General features: G+C 52.5%; 2 protein-coding genes across 2 annotated transcripts; both read left to right on the forward strand.

Annotated features, from left to right (window-relative positions):
• The first annotated feature begins 2,228 nt into the window (after window positions 1-2,228).
• MRPL38 (mitochondrial ribosomal protein L38) lies at window positions 2,229-8,916 on the forward strand. Its single transcript, XM_036394574.2, is given in 10 exon segments — window positions 2,229-2,253; window positions 2,256-2,294; window positions 3,349-3,528; window positions 5,484-5,612; window positions 5,697-5,905; window positions 6,223-6,295; window positions 7,063-7,108; window positions 7,435-7,593; window positions 7,938-8,074; window positions 8,352-8,916. Coding segments are annotated over 10 exon segments (1,134 nt in total). The 3' UTR covers window positions 8,489-8,916.
• An 855-nt stretch (window positions 8,917-9,771) lies between these two features.
• TRIM65 (tripartite motif containing 65) lies at window positions 9,772-17,115 on the forward strand. The gene is made up of 6 exons (XM_036394573.2): window positions 9,772-12,148; window positions 13,678-13,773; window positions 13,845-14,075; window positions 14,351-14,522; window positions 14,856-14,936; window positions 16,019-17,115. The coding sequence occupies exons 1-6, from the start codon at window positions 11,711-11,713 to the stop codon at window positions 16,546-16,548; spliced, it is 1,548 nt and encodes a 515-aa protein (XP_036250466.1). The 5' UTR covers window positions 9,772-11,710; the 3' UTR covers window positions 16,549-17,115.
• Window positions 17,116-17,940: the final 825 nt, after the last annotated feature.

Here is a 17,940-nt window from a genome sequence, read left to right on the forward strand (position 1 = left end):
TGTTTTCAGACAAAATGTCTTTCTTTTCACACATTGCCTTGAGTAGATCTCATGTAAATTAACAGGAATGAAGTATTCAGAAGACCTCAAATTAGCTGGATTTTGGTGTTTTATATAGTGTGACCTTCCTGGCTTTGCTCTGCAGTGTTGTGGGGCAGCCAGGCCCATCCCATGGGGCTGCCTGTCCCATCCCAGGGGATCCAGCCTCTCCTGCTGCCCCAGCCCCAGGGGAGCACAGCTGGAACAGGGCAGGGCTGGCTGTGGCATTTGCTCAGTGTCACTGCAGCTCCAACAGCAGCAAAGGCTGATCAGTGCCCACAGCAAGGTCTGACCATGGGGCTGGGCAGCAGCAGCCTCAATTCACACAAGCTGTTTTCCATTCATTTTTGGTGAAATGGAAACAGAGAGAAGGAGAGTTGTTTTCCATTTCATATTTTGATGTATTGGGAAACAGTTCCCTTCCTTGCTCTTGGTGAGGATTTTGTGCACTTCTTACCTCGCTGTGGTGGGTGACAATGCCTGAATGCCACACCTGGTGTGATTTGCTGTGTCTCAGGGTCAGCAAACAGTGTTCAAACTGCCCTGCGGCCTCATCCACCTTTCCATCAACACAATGGTGCCACTGCTACAAGTGCTGAGCCTCTTGAGGTGCAGGAGCAATTTCAGTGCCAAGCTGTTAAAAACGGAACCAGACTCCCGGTACTAAAGTGATTTCAGCATTTATTATAATAAAAAGAAAGGCCCAAAGCAAGGGGGCCCGGGCCGGGCAGAGCGTTCCCTCAAGCATGGAGCAGCGCTGGCGCTGGGTCTGCTCAGCAGCGATGGCCCCGATGCTCCAGGGGAAGGGCACAGCTTCCCTGGGTCAGATCCCCCTTTTTATCCTGTTCTTTGTCCCTCTGGATTGGTTTCTGTTTTGATCCTTCCTTTGCATGAAGGTTTAAGGTGCTTGATTGGTCATTACAGTTCTATCCAGGCTGGATCATTTCACTTGGGGGTGCTGCACTTGACTGAGATGTGTTATGGTACCAGATTTCTTTTAACAACCCTTTTAACCTCTTTTACAATATAACAACTGTTAGGAAAATTAATCCACAAACACCAGAGGTTTATGTCTAAAGAGGAGACAGAGAAGTCCTTTTTTGGCTTTAGTTGAATAAAGGGAGAGGCCATGGGGCATCCCCTGGGATCTCTCAAATTTTTGGAGGACGCAGCCTCCTTTTTATCCCAATTTCCGGGCCGCATTTCCCTTCTCTCTTTCCCTATTGACAGAGGTACTTTAGAGGTACAGACTCCCAATATGCCTGATACCAGAGATTCCCCTCTAATGTACAACACTCCCTTTTCATTTTTAATTCTTAGGGAATTTAGGGGTTTTTCTTCCCCATTGTTTCTTTCATCTTTCAACGTCATTTATCAGCAAACCTAAAGTTTATTTGTAAAAGCAAATATCTTTTTCCATTCATCAATCAGTGGAATCCTTCCCATGGTTTCTTTTACCTTCCAGAGCTAGTTTTATCTACCAGCAGACCCACAGCTTGTTTGTAAAGACAAATCCGCAATTCCTCTCACAACCAAACTAACAGTACATGCTTAACAATTATCGAGTTATTTTACAACAGTTTCTAAACTTTTAAACAAATCTATGGCCCTGTAAGCGACTGTTCCCGCAGAACGAGGGGGCTGTGCTGCGGGATCGCCTGAGGGAGCCATGGACTCCTAAAACTGCCGCCTTTTGGGGACAGCTTCACAAGCAGCCCGTGTTCCCAGGGCTGGCAGCATGTGAGGGGAAAGCCCCGCAGGAGAGGCTGCGGTTATAAACTCCAGAGGCAGAGGGTTGTGAGGGGGAAGCCCCGGCCGGAGGGGCTGCGGTTATAAACTCCACAAGCAGAGGGTTCCCAGGAATTGCGGGAAGCAGGAACTCCAGTACAAACAAGGCAGGAGCAGGGCTGGCTTTGTCCTGCTCTCAGCCTGGGTGTGACCTGCCCGCGGCACGAAGGAGGTTTGGGGCACTTCCCTCAGTGGGGCAAGGGCGAGGATGGGGAACCCGGGGGGAGGGAAGAGCGGCGGCTGTGGGGACGCTTCTGATCAGGCAGTACCAGGGGCAGCCCCACCCGAGTCAGGCGTCACGAAGGACGCCCCCGTGGCGGGCGGGCCTTCCAAGATAGGGCTGCGCGGCGCAGCGCCCGTCACGATGGCAACGGGGTCCTTTCCTAAGCGCGGCGCACAACATGGCGGCGCCCTTGCTGAGCGCGGCGCTCGCGGGGCCCGCGGCGGGCGGAGCTTCGGAACGGCCGGTGAGAGACGGGAGAACCAAGGGAGCCCCGAAACCCACCAGGGAAAGGGGGAGCGAAGGGGAGGATGCTCTCGGGCGGCTGTGTCCCGAACGCCAGGCCTTGTCAGTAATGTTGTCCCCCAGGGTTCAATACTGGGCCCAGTGTTGCTTGAGGGTGCCCATAGCCCAGAGTGCTGTGAGCTCTTCAGAGGACTCTGGGCAGGCTGGGGAGAAGGGCAGAGAGGAACTGCCCTGAAGTTCAGCACAGGCAAGTGCAGGGTCCTTCACCTGCGGAGGAACAGCCCCAGGCACTAGCGCAGGCCGGGACTGAGCGGCTGGAGAAGCAGCTCTGTGGGGAAGGAGCTGGGGCTCCTGGTGGCCAAGGAGCTGTCCATGAGCAGCACTGGGCACGAGGAGGGCACTGGTCCCAGGGTGCGTTAGGAGAGCATTTCCAGCAGGTCAGGGTGTGATGCTGCCCCTCTGCTCAGCCCTGACCAGGCCTCCCCTGGAGCAGTGTCCAGTTCTGGGCTCCTCGGGATGGGAGACACGGAGCTCCTGGAGCGGGTCCTGTGGAGGGCCACAAAGATGCTCTGGGGACTGGGGCAGCTCTGTCCTGGGGAAAGGCTGAGGCTGCTGGGGCTGAGAGGGGCCCGTCCCTGTGTGTCCCTGTCTGCAGGGAGGGCAGAGCAGGGCCCAGGCTCCGCTCCAGGGGCCCAGAAATGGCACCAGAGGCCACGGACACCAAGTGATGCCCAGGAAATTCCACCTGGACACGAGGCAGAACTTCTTCGCTGTGCAGTGCCCAAGCCCTGAACAGATTGTCCAGAGAGGGTCTCCCTCACTGGGGATATTCCAGAGCCATCTGGACACAATCCTGTGCTCTGTGCCCTGGACTGAGCCTGCTGGAGCAGGGAGGGGGGGATCAGATGACTCTGGTCCCTACCAGCCTCGCCCATCCTGTGACTCCACGAGCATGCCTGTGGAAGGTGGGGATGGCTCTGGCTCTGTCCATGCTCTGCCCATCCCAGGCTCGTTTCCTCCCTTCTAACCCCCCTGGGATGTGTGTTCCCCCTCAGCCGTGCTCTGGAAGAGGGCAGCCCCTCTGGGGCCCATGCCCAACGAGGATGTGGACGTGGGGAACCTGGAGGAGCTGCAGCGGTACCGGAGCTTCGCGCGCTACCTGCGGCAGGCGGAGCGGGCAGGCCGGGAGCCGCGCTGGTGGAACACCTACCGCAAACACAGCGACCCCCCTGCAGGTACCACGGCCACAAAGCACCCCTGGGACTCTGGCACAGCCCCTGTGCCCTGTGCAGAGTGCAGTGTCTCCAGGGAAAAGGGTTTTCTAGAGGGAGGGAGGCTTGTAGGAGCGTCGGGGGAGGTGGGACAGAGATGAGAGATCTCTGAAGCCAGGTCTGGAACTTGTGGTTTATTGCAAAGGGCCTGGGTGCAGGGGCCTTTTGGAACTTGGGGTTTATTGCAAAGGGCCTGGGTGCAGGGCCCTGCTGGGAGCTGCCAGCTACAGCTCGGAGCAGGCCCCGAACAGGAGCCCCAAAGAGAGACAGCGAAGAATAAAAGCAAGAGGGAAAGAGAGTGAAGTTTCCATTACAATACCATAAATCTTCTTCTGTGCTGAATATTCTAATTCTCACTAACCAATCTAGTATAAGATACAAATCCTACAGCATTTACATACAGCCTATAAGAATCACTACATTACCATACTGTACATTTTACATTTTAAACCCTAAAAACTCCTCTTTGAGCCCCTTCTGCCAAGTTAGTGGGGTCTGCTCTGAGCCTTGGAGCTGTCTGCAAGCAGAGGGTGTTGTTCCATCAAAAGGGGATCACCTTCAGCTGGCCACACCATTGTTTTCCAGTTGTTCAGTAACTGAGGTATCTCAATCTCGCTTACAGTTTCTATATTCTCAAAATCTTTTGTCAGGCAATCATATTTATAAGGCTTTCCTGTTTCATCTTCCCCTGCAGAGGCTGGCCAGGGCCTGCCAAATGAAACAGTGTCACCATGATATTTTCTGAAAAATCCTCTTTGCCCAGGATTTTATCCTGGGAAGCTGAGAAGCCTCAGAAAAGAATGCAAACAATAATTACCTGATTGCTTGTGAATGTGGTCTGGAGATCATTTACCAACAGGTGCATCTTTGTTTGGTTCTGTCTGAATTGTTTTTAATTAATGACCAATCACCATCAGCTGTGTCAGACTCTGAGAAGTCAGTCATGAGCTTTCATGATCATTCTTGTTTAGCCTTCTCATGTATCCTTTCTCTTTCTTTAGTATAGCAATATAATATAATATAATATAATATAATATAATATAATATAATATAATATAATATAATATAATATAATATAATATAATATAATATAATATAAATCAGCCTTCTGAGAACATGGAGCCAAATTCTCATCTCTCACCTCATCCTTGGGACCTCACAACAGCACAACAGAGCAAAGAAGGGATTCCTTGGAGCCCCAGTGGTGCCACAGGGCAGACAAGGAGCCAGAGCTTCAGGCCTGCAGCAGATAACACAGCTGGGAATGGGGGGGCCATGAGCTGGGGAAGGAGGTGCAGAGGGGAGAGAGGAGGTGCAGAGGGGAGAGAATCAAGTCCTGATTGTCCTTTCAGGTCTTTTCTAGTGGGAGGTTATGGAAAATCAGGTGACCCCACCATCTGGGAAGGATTGGTATCTGACTCCAAGGCTTTGGAATGCTGAACACTCACTTTATTACAACTATACTATATTACATTATATTATACTATAACTATACTACATCATACTTACTTCTTACTACTGAAAAATACCACTCAAAAACTTGTCTGTCTCCAGACAGTCAGGACACAGCTTGGACCTGACAGACTAATTAACATAAACAATTCCACCAGAATCCAATCAAGCAATCACCTTGGGTAAACAATCTCCAGAACATTCCACATGAGCACAAACACAGGAGCAGCAAATGAGATAAGAATCGTTTTGATCATTCTTCTCTCTGTTTAGAGGGCATGTGAATACCACAGGAGGTGTCCTTGTCCATGGCAGGGTTGGAAGTGGATGGTCTTCAACCCAAACCCTTCTGTGATCCTGTTCTCTGGAAATCTCTGTCTCACACTCAGGTGTTTCACAGGGGTTTGTGTTTGGCTGGTTTAAGTGCTCCCATGTCTCACCTGCTCTCTTTTCATCCCTCCCTGAAGAGCCCCAGACAGACATTGGCCTGCCACGTGAGAGGCTGTCACGGGCAGAGGAGCTCAAGGAAAGGAAGAGGATCCTGAGGGAGAACCGCCAGAATGCTGAGATGGAACGGGCAGCACGGCTCCGGACTGGTCAGTGCCCCAGCCCCTCCCTTCCTGCTCCAGCTGCTCTGGGTGTCCTGCTGCTGCCTCTGCATCCTCCCTCTCTCCTTGCAGTGCTCATTCCCCTCGACGAGGTCAGGGCTGAGTGGGAGAGGACCAGTGGCCCGTTCCACAAGCAGCGCGTGGCCAAGCACTGCGGGGTGTTCCGGGACCTGTTCAAGGGAGCCACCTTCACCCCCTGGGTGGCCCTGAGGGTGCAGTACAGCCAGGAGGACGAGTACCTCGTGCCAGTCTACTATGGGAACATGGTGACTCCGTCAGAGGTGCGTGAGGGGAGCTGGGAACAGCTTGGAGCCCCTGGGAAGCCTCTTTCTGCCAGGTGCTTCCAATGGGCATGTTTCATTCCAGGGGATGCCTTTTACAAGGGTGTTTCCTCTGTGCTGAAGGAAAATACTTTATGGATGTGATAGGGATAGAGATTGTAGGTTGTCTGGCAGGAGGCTGATGGTTATTTATGCCCTGGTGGATTCCTCAGTGGCCTGGCAGGGCCCAGTCTGTGTTGTGTCCAAGCCTTGCCCAGACACAGTTCATGGGAGCTGTTGTGTCAGTGATTTACATTCTCTTTGTGTTGCTCTTTTAGGCTTCCAGTCCCCCTGCAGTGTCATACGAGGCAGACAAAGGCTCCCTCTGGACCTTGTTGCTCACAAATCCAGGTGAGCAGCAAGTTCTTTGAAGGAACATGTTTGAACTGGGTTGTTTCACTCAGCTTTTGGTTGACTCCTGATTCTTTTGGCTGCACAGAGATGATGAACACTGGAAGTGTTCAAGGCCAAGTTGGAGCAGCCTGGTCTAGTGGAAGGTGTCCCTGCCCATGGGAGGGGGTGGGACGAGCTTTAAGGTCCCTTCCAGCCCAAACTGTGCTGTGATTCTACGATTATATCTGTTAGACTGGGACATATTACATATGGAGGAAAGATTGTAGCCTCCCCAAACCTGTTACAGTTGAGAGAAGGGACAGTGACACAACAGGACCTGTGTCTCACTATAGAGGAAACAATTTCCTGACTCCCAAAGATGGGAGTCAGGAAATTGTTTCCTCTATAGTGAGACAGAATTGTTACCTCCAAACATTTGTTTCCTCTATAGTGAGACAGAATTGTTACCTCCAAACTCCTCTTCCTTGGCGGTCTGCCTAGAAGGCAGCTTTTGCTGACAATGTTCACCCTGAAAGACCAAGGCACAGTGAAGGATGCAGCTGCCCAAGAAGATTTCAAGAATCTTGGAATTAGATCTGAGGAGTTCTTTGCTCCTTGTTTTAAACTTAGTCCTATAGGATTGAGTTCCTTTTCTGCTAGGGAAGGAATGCTGGGTGGTCTTGAGCTGCTCTCTCTGCTCAAAGCAGGTCTGGGCATTCTCACTTTGGGGGGGATGATGGCACCAGGGTGTCCCTAAGTCACTTTTCCCTGTTGTGTGTTGGCAGATGGACATTTGAGGGATGCAGACTCGGAGTACCTCCACTGGCTGGTGTGAGTACATCAGAGCCAGGTGCTCTGTGCCTGTGGGCTGGGCAGAAACTCCTCCAGCAGCTCAGAATCCATGGATTTTCCTGGTGCTCCTGCCATCAGCTCCTTTAGCCCTGTGTTCTGGGTCCTGCTAAGGATGCAGGAGTTCCAGATGTTGCTGCTGTTCAACATTCCAGTCACTGGGTGGGATTTTTCCTGTAGTGAAAGCAATCTCTGTTATCTGTTCCCTTATCAAATGGGGCATAAATCACATCACAGCATGGCAGAGGGATTTGCAGTCCTGGAGGAATCTGCTGGAGGGAAATGAGTGTAAATGTGTTTGTGTTCAGGACCAACATCCCAGGCAGTGACATCAAGGCTGGTAAGGAGATGTGCCACTACCTGCCCCCCTTCCCTGCCATGGGGACAGGCTACCACCGCTTCATCTTCCTGCTCTTCAAGCAACTCGGTCCCATCGACTTCAGCCAGGACGCTCGGCCCACGCCTTGGTAATTCCTCTGCTCCTGCTGGCCTTGGCTGCTGCTGCTTTGGGGTTTGTGTACCTGTCACTGCACTAGAGGAGCAGCTCCTGTCACTCTGCAGAGTTCTCCAGGGCTGCTTTGGGTTTGTGTGTCCTCTGCAGCCACAATCCCAGCAGTGCAGAGTCCTGTTGTTACAGAACAGGATGTTAGAGAGTGGTTTGTCCTGCCCAGAAATGTGCACGGAGCTGGAGACACTGGGAGAGTTTCTCTTAGTGGTTTCCTTTTCCACCTGTGTCATATGCCCTGGGGTGATGTGGAGCAGGGTATTGCTGCAAGGAGAGGTTCACCTGGTGCTTGTGTCTTGTTTCCAGCTACAGCCTGAAGATGAGAACCTTTAGCACGTTTGACTTCTACAGAAAACATAAGGATGCCATGACCCCAGCAGGGCTGGCATTTTTCCAGTGTCAGTGGGACAGCTCTGTCACTTCCACCTTCCATCAGCTGCTCAGTAAGGAACGGGGTCTCTGGAGGGGGTCTGTGGGTGGGACATGGCCCTGTGGCTGCAGGCTCTCAGTTGGTCCTGGCACTTGCCCAGGATCAGCACAGACTAAGCCCTTCCTGAGCCATGCTCCTCCAAACTAACAGCAGCCTGAAGGAGCAGCCCCTAACCCTTGGCTGAAGATTTTAAAATAACTCCAAGGGCATGTTTAAGCAGCCCTGTCCTGTGTGGTGAGGGGGGTGTGGGGTTCAGATGTGAGCCCCTGCTGACCTGTCACTCTCTGCAGACATGAGGGAGCCGGTGTTCGAGTTCGTGCGGCCGCCCCCGTACCACCCTCCGCAGGTGAAGTTCCCTCGGCACCAGCCCCTGAGGTACCTGGACAGGTACCGGGACACACAGGAGCCCACCTACGGCATCTACTAGGAACTGTCCCCTCTGTGTCTGTGGGATGCTGGCTCCTGGATTTCCTGTGCTCCCCTCAGTCCCTCAGGAGGGAAATGACAAAGTCTCAGCTCCCAGCTCCCCTGTGCTGGGAGCTGGCATTGGGGGCTCACAGGGCTGGCAGCTGCTTAACGAGAACATTTCAAAATGAATCCATGGCCAGGCTGAAACCTTGCTCCTGATTCTGCAGCAGAGCTGAGCAGTGGCTGGCAGGCTGCATCTCCCCAGAGATGCTCTGCCTTGCTTCCCTGAAAGAATCACAGTTTTCCTTTTGCTTGTTTATGGAGCAAACAGAGCCAGGCCAGCCTGGATTTCGTCCTCTCACAGTGCTGTGCTTCAGGACTGTATCAGATTTTAATTGTGCAGTCCTCCTGGAGAGATGAGTCTGATTAAACACTCTCTGAGCAGTGCTGGCAAAGCTGTCTTTATTGGGAAGAGCCTCTTACCCTGGGCAGTTGGCCCAGAGCTGGGGAGCTCAGCAGGGTGCAGGGGAGATGGGCAGCCCTTCACTGACCAGAGTCACTTCCCTTCTTGGATGTTGTAGTTTGAGAAGAGTGTAACTGTGGGGGTACCAGTCATTGGTTTGTCTGGGTCTGGACTGAAGGCACTTGACACAATAATTCATGTTCAGACTCAAGTGTTTATTATCTCTTATCAGTAAAACAGTCTCATTACTGTGAGTTCAGCGGCTTTTCATTAGAAGGCACAAAATGGCCAACAATCTCTTGTTACAAGGTCTTTTAAGACTAAACTATCCAATTAAGAGCTGACACCTGGATTATTTTCCCTTTTAACCCAATAACTGATCCAAAAGAGCCCCCAGTGAGGACTTTTCTGCCCAATTAAAAAATGCCACCCAAACCCATGAAGAAGAAGGAGAAGAAGCATGAAGAAGAAACCCAGGATGACACCCTGTGCCCTCCATCTTGCTTCCGTCCACAACATACTAAAAATTCCAAAACCTAAGTTTCTCACCAAGTGATAACACCTACACTACTCTCTATAACCTATTTCACACTTCTGTGGATTCTTGAAGTCTGGGAAACTTTCTCCATGAATGAGGGTCAAAGTCAGTGCTCCCCTGGGGGTCAAGGCACCCCAGAGCAGACAGAGAAATGTTCCCAGTGCCCTGGGTTTCCACACGTGGCTACATAGGTGGTAAACGTGCACAAAGTCAGTGTTTGTGGAGGTGGCTTCAGCTACCCAAGCACGTGGGCCTCAGCCTCCTTTCCCTCTCTCCTGGACAGGACATTCCTGGCATGGGCAGGGAGCAGAAGCAGAGCTGCTGCTGCTGCTGCTGGTGGCCTGGCACTGCTGCTGCAGGTCCTGTTCCCAGGCCTTGGAGAGCCTCTGCTCTCTGCTGTGCTGCACTGTGCATCTCCTGTTCACATGGACCCCCAAATACCAACATGTTCCTGCTGGTACAGCTGCTCTTCCCAGCTCTGGTTCCCTTTTTCTGATGTTCCTTCTACCACTGGAAATTGGAGCCTTCAGCAAACAGTTGGGATGGGGCTGAAGTGCCCCCCTGCTGCCTGTGCTCAGGGCTGTTTCCAGTTACTCCAGAGCTCCCTGAGCTCCTCCCCAGCTGAAGGATTCTGGGGTCTGGTTTAAGCTGGGCTGAGTGTACTGAGGAGGTGCCCACGCTGGGGACACAGGTTCCAGGCAGAGACACAGGTCATGTTAGCCTCTCTGGGCTTTAAATATTTGGTCAGAATTGACAGCTGCAGCCTGAAGGAATGTTTTGGAGCTGAAGCGTGCTGGGACATGCAGCGAGTTGTGACATATCCCAAGCCCAAGCTCTCTCCCATGTTCAGGGGGATGGCTCTGAGCCTGCCTGTGCTATGGAAGCTGGTCTGGATGATCCAGAGACCTGCTCCCTGCTTGCCCTCACCTGTGCAGGTAAAAGGGAAGCTGCTCATGAGGGGAGGCTGGAAAAACAAGGCTGGGAACATGAGCAAGATAGCACATGGGCCTGGCACAGAGATAAGGCTTGGGCAGGGTAAACTGAAACTGAACTGTGACAACGAGGGGAAGGTTTGCAGTACACAGGCATTGCAGTGGCCTCTGGGCAGGAGACTCCACCTGAGCAGGGACAGGTGGCCCAGGTGGCATCTTTATTCTGTTTCAGGGTGCTGATGTGCACAGGTATTGCAAGGAAGTTCATAGGAAAAGGTGTGGTGGGTGTGCATGGGGACATGGCAAACTGCAGGAGCTGTGGTTTAGAAGATGCAAGGGAAGAACATGGTGCTGGTGTGTGTCACAGCCTTGTGTCACAGCCTTGCCAGGGCACAGGGAGGTGACATGTGGCCACAGCAGCAGTGGGTGCCTCTCTGCTGGTTCCCAGGCTGGAGCTCTGCACAGAGGTCTCTGTGCCAGGGGGCACTGCTGTCACAGACATCTTTTATGAAAAATCCTTTTGTTAGGATCTTTTCTCCTGAGAAGCTGAGAGGCCTCAGAAACGAATCTGCTGCTGTGGAATGCACCAGGTGCATCTGTGACTGGTCTCATGTGGTTGTTTTTAATTAAAGGCCAATCACAGTCAGCTGGCTCGGACTCTCTGGTCAGTCACAAGATTTTATCATCATTCCTTTCTATTCCTTGCAAGCCTTCTGATGAAATCCTTTCTTCTATTCTTTTAGTATAGTTTTAATATATAATTTTCTTTTAATATACTCTATATATCATAAAATAATAAATCAGCCTTCTGGAACATGGAGTCAAGATTCTCGTCTCTTCTCTCGTCCTGGGACCCCTGCGAACACCATCACACCCTGCCATGCTCAGCTCAGGGACCCAGCCCTGGCAGAGCTGAGGATGCCTGGAAGTTCCTTCAAAAGGCAATAAAGGAGTGAAAATCCAATTGCACATGGATGTGTGCCCAGCAAACGTGTTCATGGAAACACACATTGCTCTGATCCCTGTCAGCCTCCTGCGTGTCCCCCTGTGCTGTCACCGCAGCATTCCATCCTCTCCGGAGTGTCCCACCGTGCCTCGCAGCCCTCCCTCTGCACTGGAACAGCTCCAGTCCTTCCTCTGCAGCCTGTGTGACCAGGGGACAGCCACCGGGTGTCACTTCAGGAGTCTGGCCGGGAGCCCTGCCCCGCCTCTGGGCACAGCGTCACCACCTCCTCCTCCTCCTCCTCCTCCTCTGCGCTCGCGAGTTTCTATTTCCCGGCTTCTCGCCTGATCTCCGGCGCAGGCAGGATGGCATCGTCCATGTCGCAGAAGCTGGAGGAGAAGCTGGTGTGTTCCATCTGCCTGGAGCTGTTCAGGGTGCCCGTGACCTTGCCCTGCGGCCACAACTTCTGCAAGCGCTGCATCAGCGACCACTGGGACAAGCGAAGGCAGGAGCCCGACCCGAGCATCACCTGCCCCGAGTGCCGCAGGGTCTTCGAGCGGCGCCCGGAGCTGGAGAAGAATGTCACCCTGCACAGCGTGGTGGAGCTGGCCCGGGACAGCGAGGAGCGGGGCTGCGCCGCGGGCCGGGGCGAGGCGGCCCCGGCCGAGCTGTGCCCGCGGCACGGGCGGCCCCTGGAGCTGTTCTGCGAGGACGAGCGGCGCTGCATCTGCTGCGTCTGCACCGTGCGCGACTGCCGCCCGCACCGCAGGGTGCTCTTCGAGGAGGAGCGAGCCAAAAAGCAGGTGGGTGACACGGCTGGGGCCACGGGGGAACGGGGGGTGTTGTGACAGCTCGGGCATGCACAGTATCTGTGAAAAATGTGTATTTTGTGATTGGCTTTTCGCAAATCTGAAAATGAATATTATATGTGTTGTGTTAGAAAGTAATGCTGTATTAATTCTCTTAAGTACTGCGTTAAATATAGTTTTAGGTTACAAAAAATGTTAAAATAGAAACTGCTATGTAAGATATTTTTTTTAAGAAAGGACTTGCAGTGAGATAGCAGCCACAGGACACCTAAATCTTACAGAAAAAATAATTTATTGCCCTCTTATCAGAAGAAACGAACTTGTTCCTGCCACGAAGGCGCTGTTAGGATTCAGAGGAAGAAGTTGATGATGACCAGAGAGAATCCTGTATTTGAATGGAATTTATACATCATGTATGAAGTGTATGAATATGCAACAGGCAGTTGCTTTTAAGGGTTAATCCTTTGTTAATGGGTGTCCTTTTTCGGGCTCATGCTGCCCAGAAAAAGGTACCTGGATGTCCGTAACTCTTTGGTTTTTTTATAACCATTTTATTACTCTTAAACTTTTAAAATTTTAAAAACAAGTGTTTGTCGTTTTTCACAATATCCACCCCACTGCCCCGTGTCCTGCTGCAGGGACATGATGTCCCTCTGTGTGCCAGACTGCCCAGCTCAGCTGGACAGGGGCTGACCAGGGAGGTGCCACCAGTGCCCGGCTGCTCCTTGAGGAACCAGGTGTTGTCAGGAGCAACAGTGAGCTGGGTAAATCCAGCAGCACGAGATGAACTGTGCCCAATGTGTTTGTTACTCTCTGATCTAGAGGAAACAGCTAAAAATGGAGTGAAAGGCAGCACAAAAAATCACTTCTTTGTTATCCTGACACAGAGTCGCCTTCCCAAGCTGCCTCCTTCCCTGTTAGGCTTGTCCTACAGCCCTGAGAGGGTCCTGGGGGCCAGGTGGGCAGCACTGGGCTGTTCCACAGGATGTGCAACTGGACATGACTGGGAGGAATGGCTGGATATGAAGCTCAGTGCTCTGGGCTAGCTGAAGGTGTTCAGTCATAGGCTGAATGTCACAGACATCTTTTATGAAAAATCCTTTTCCTTAGGGTTTTTCCTTCTGAGAAGCTGAGAGGCCTCAGGAACAAAATGTAACCAATGGTTATCTGCTGCTGAGGAATGCACCAGGTGCATCTGTGATTGGTCTCATGTGCTTGTTTTTAATTAAAGGCCAATCACAGTCAGCTGGCTCAGACTCTCTGTCCAAGACACAAGCCTTTGTTATCGTTCTTTCTTTTTCTATTCTTACCTAGCCTTCTGATGAAATCCTTTCTTCTATTCTTTTAGTATAGTTTTAATATAATATATATAATAAAAAATAAATCAAGCCTTCTGAAACATGGAGTCAGATCCTCGTCTCTTCCCTCATCCTAAAACCCCTGCGAACACGGTCACAGCTGAACTTGATGATCTTGGAGGTCTTTTCCAACTACTCTATGTTATTCTATGCCTCCTTTCACAGACCTTTTTGAAAGAATCCCTGGAAAAAGCCCAGGAGGAATCAGAGAGGATTGAGCAGACAATGAAGGAGCTCGAGTTGCAGACAGAGAGCATCAAGGTAACTCTGCAGCCTCCCTGTGCTGGCCTGTGGGTGGGAGCACACTGGTTCTCATGGCTCTTCCTGCCTAGGACTGCTCTGAGCTCAAAAATGGGATCCAGAGCAAATTCACCCACCTGAAGATAGCTCTGGAGGATTTCCAGCGTCAGACAGTGGCCAGGATTGAGCAAGAGCAGAGGGCAGCACTGGAGCATGTGGACAAGAACTGGAACCTGTGTAGGGACCGCCTGGATGTCCTTGGGCAGCACAGGGAGAGGGCTCAGAGCCTGCTGGCCTGCCCTGAGCACAGGACCTTCCTGCAGGTACCACCCTGGCACTGTGTCCTCCCCTGCTTGGGCCTGCACCCTTTTGATGACAGCAGGATCATGTCCAACCCATTTTCACTGGGAACACATCCTCAGTTTGGCTCAGGGTTGTGCTGGGGCTATGGGGAAGAGCTGGGTTTTGGGGGTCCCTGAAAAGTTGTGTGGGCAATGCTGGGATGCTCCTGTTGCCCACTGGGGAGACATGGTGATTGCAAATGGGTTTGCACAGTCCTCCCCAGACTGGTGCATGGTGTCTGTGTGTCTGTCTGCAGGAGTTCCCCCTGCTCCCACCTCTGGAGAGCCCAGAGGTGCTGGTGCCTGTGGAGTTTGATGTGGCTGCTGTGATCAAGCCCATCTCTGAGATCCTCACCAGCATCTCCAGGCTCCTGCTGGAGGACCTGCCTGGCTGTGTGGCCCCCAAAGCCCCCAGCCCTGCTGGCCAAGGTAACCCTCCTGCTCTCAGGGGCACTTTGAAGGGCTCTGAGTCATCCTGAAGATGAGCCTGGCCTGTGTCACTGCTGGGGACACAGCTGCTGGGCACAGGGATTTGGGATGGGACACACATTTACTGGTCAGCAGATGAAGTGGGATGAGCTGAGTGGCCTCCCTGTGGCCCCTCCTTGCTGGGAATGCTGAACCATGGTGGCACATGCCTGCTCCCAGGTTTGGATACAATGGACTCCTCCTCTTCCTCCTTTTCCTTTTCTTCCCATGAAGACAGGAAGAAAGAAGTTTTGGGGTGGCATTACTCCAAAAGCCTGTTTCCATCCTCCACAGAGCCAGTGCATGCCCAGGAACTGGCAGTGAAGGCTGTGGCCCCTCTCCCCAAGTGTCAGCTCCGAGCTGAGCTTCTGAAGGGTAAGGAGCACAGGGGGCTCCAGGGACAGCACCTCACTGGAGTCCCCAGAAGGAAAAGATGTCACCAAGCCAGGCTCCTTCCTGGGAGGGGGGTGGTTGTGGCTGCAGGGACAGGGCCTCCTTCCCTGGTTCTTCCAATGTTTCTCCCTAAATGCAGAGAAGGGTGGTGTAGGGGCAGGGTGGATGGGCTGGGATGGGAAAGGACCCACTAAGGGAATTGGCAGCACCAGGAAGTGCTTTCCATGGAACTGAGGCTGCCTGGTATTGGATCAGTCACTGCCCTGCATGGCATAGCCCCAGTCCAGAGCCCTGCCTGCAGTCATTGCTCTCTATCCAGGGATGTGGCCTCAGCATTCCTTCAGTTACAGTCCTTCATGTCCCCTTTCCTCCCCAGGCCAGCCCCCTCCTGCTTTTAGGAAATTCCTCTGTGTTTCTCTTCTCATCTCCTCCCTGTTGGTTTAGATAATGCCATGTTGGTCATATCACTCTTGCTGCCTATGGGACCTGTAGGAATTCCTTCCTTCAGGCCCCACAGAGCATTCTTAGGGTTATTAATAGGAACCCCTTGTTATTTATGGGGAGCAGGCAGGAGCCCAGCCAGCTGCCAGGCCCAGGTGTTGAGGGAAGCAGGTGAGGTGCTGGTGGCCAGGGAATGCCCACAGCAGGAGCTTTCACAGCCCATGCAGAGGAGAATAACTCCCTACAATACCATATTTGCTCACTTAACACCTGGTTTTCTCCCCCTCTCCCAACCCACACTGGTACTTTTTGCTCTTAAAACCAAGCACATCCCTGCCAAAATGGCCACAGAGCCACCGCAGTCACAATGGCCACTCAGTTGTGAGCTGGGTTGTGCAAGGACTGCAAAATATCAGTGTCTCAGTGCCTCAACAGCTATTTCTGGGCTTTTCCATTCCCTCTAGGGCAGGTATTGCATCCTCCCCACTACCCTTCCTCTCCAAACAACCTGTTCCCTTCCATTTTGGGAGCCAGGCCTACAGAATTTAAACCCCATCACTGCTGGGAGGGCATAAAGGTCTGAGGAAGCATTTCAGCCCCATCTGTGCCCTTGCTCCCCCCAGACCACCGCAACCTGACTTTCGACCCCGAGACTGCCAACAAGTACCTGGAGGTGTCCAAAGGTGCCCACAAAGCCAAGCACCGTCCTGGCAGCGTCCCTGGGCAGGGGCAGGGCCCCCGCTTCCAGCCCTGGCAGGTGCTGTGCACGCAGAGCTACGGCCCCGGCCACCACTACTGGGAGGTGAAGATCTCCAGCCACTCTGTCATCCTGGGGGTCACCTACCGGGGGCTGCCCCAGGAGCAGCAGCAGGGCCACAGGTTCAACATCGGCCTGGATGGGGGCTCCTGGGGGCTGCAGGTGAGGGAGGATTGTTACCTGGCCTGGCACAAGGGCCGCGCCCAGAAAATCCAGGAGCAGCTCTATAAGAACCTGGGGGTCAGCCTGGATTATGGCAAGGGGCTCCTCTCCTTCTACGGCCTCGGGGAGAGGACAAAACTCATCCACTCCTTCCACAGCGTGTTCACTGAGCCCCTGTACCCCGTGTTTTGGCTGTGTGAGGGGCGAGTGGTGACGCTGTGCCAGAGGGACTGAGCCAGAGCCACCACGCTGAGCCAGAGCCAGGCTGGCAAGTGCGAGGCTGGTGCCAAAGTGGAGCTGCAGCTGAGGCTGTCGTGGTGCAGTGGGACCTCAGTGCTGAGGCAGGCGTGGAGTGCAGTGTTTTAACAGGAGCTGATGGAGACAGGCATGTAAATTAACCTGTTTTATTTGCATATGCAAATATCACCCTAGTGACACATGGCAGGGCTGGAGCTCACCATGGGTGCCTGTCCCTGCAGACAGAGCAAGGGAATGGGGGATAGGGAGGATGAAAAAATGAGATTTTCCACTTTCTTCAGCTCCTGCCAAACTGCCCAAACTTGGGGAAGGTTTGGGATGAGGGGGACCCCAGAGGGAGGTGCTACTGCCACGGGGTGCTCTGAAACAATTCAGAGGGACCTCTGTGCTCACACAGCCTCACATACAGGCAGGTCCTGCTCCCCCCAGCCCCTTCTTGGTTTCCTCTTGCTGTTCTCAATCAGGAAGATTGCAACTTCTCAGGGTTCTATGCTGCAGCTCTTTGTACAATGCTGCTTTTCCCAATAAAGCTTTATTTTCTTACTGCTGCATTCTTTCTTGCTGCTTTTGGGAGATGTGGGACCCGGCAGCACTGGGGGTGGGGGGAGCTGGGTACCCCTGCTCTCACAGCCATCCCTGCAGGGCCCCATCCTGCCCCTCCGTGTCCCCATGGGGCCTACGGCCAACCCTTGCAGCGACCAGCAGAGCCTGAAGGTGCTTTATTTACTGGGATAAGGAAACCTGGTTCCCTACTGCTCTGCTCCAAGGTTGATCTGGCACATGTCACTCTCGTGCTGAGAATGACATAGGAACAGGCAGGAGGCAGGATTGCAGAAAGAGCAAGGAAGGCTTTATTCAAGAGAACCACGCGGTTTATATAGAGTGACACGATAGATTCTATTTGATTGGCTGCTTAACAAAAACACCTTTCTCATACACAATCCTTGAGAAGAACAGAAAGATGAAGTAGCAAAACACCACCTGCAGATTGTTTATTACTGACGAGTTATCACATTCTTACAACTCCCTGAAAGTTCTCACAAGGTGCTGTGAGGAACACTTGCCGTTTCTCTCTCTCTGTCCCATGGCATCCACAGGTCCCCCTTTTTGTTTAAAGATGGAGGCAGTGTTTGTAGTCCTGTGTGTGGCCCCTTGCAGGAAGGAGAACAAACACAGCTCCAGAGGTCCCTCCATCAGATCAGATTGAAATGGCCAGAGACATTAGGTCTTGTGATTGTCTCTTATAAAATGCACTATCAATTCTAAGCCATATGCTTATTCTAGTTCAAAACAGTCCTATTCAGAAAACAAGATAAAATTGAGTCCCCAGTCGTGGAAGGGCCATCTGATTGATGGTTGTCATCTTGG

The sequence above is a fragment of the Molothrus ater genome, chromosome 19 (assembly GCF_012460135.2).
Source record: "Molothrus ater isolate BHLD 08-10-18 breed brown headed cowbird chromosome 19, BPBGC_Mater_1.1, whole genome shotgun sequence".
Classification (NCBI taxonomy): domain Eukaryota; kingdom Metazoa; phylum Chordata; class Aves; order Passeriformes; family Icteridae; genus Molothrus; species Molothrus ater.

Bases quoted from the DNA above. Each gene is read 5' to 3' on its own strand.
- TRIM65 (XM_036394573.2), top strand. From the start codon at position 11,711: ATGGCATCGTCCATGTCGCAGAAGCTGGAGGAGAAGCTGGTGTGTTCC. The intron at 13,774-13,844 runs GTAACTCTGCAG...CTTCCTGCCTAG, and splicing joins TGCAGACAGAGAGCATCAAG to GACTGCTCTGAGCTCAAAAA. The intron at 14,937-16,018 runs GTAAGGAGCACA...TGCTCCCCCCAG, and splicing joins CCGAGCTGAGCTTCTGAAGG to ACCACCGCAACCTGACTTTC.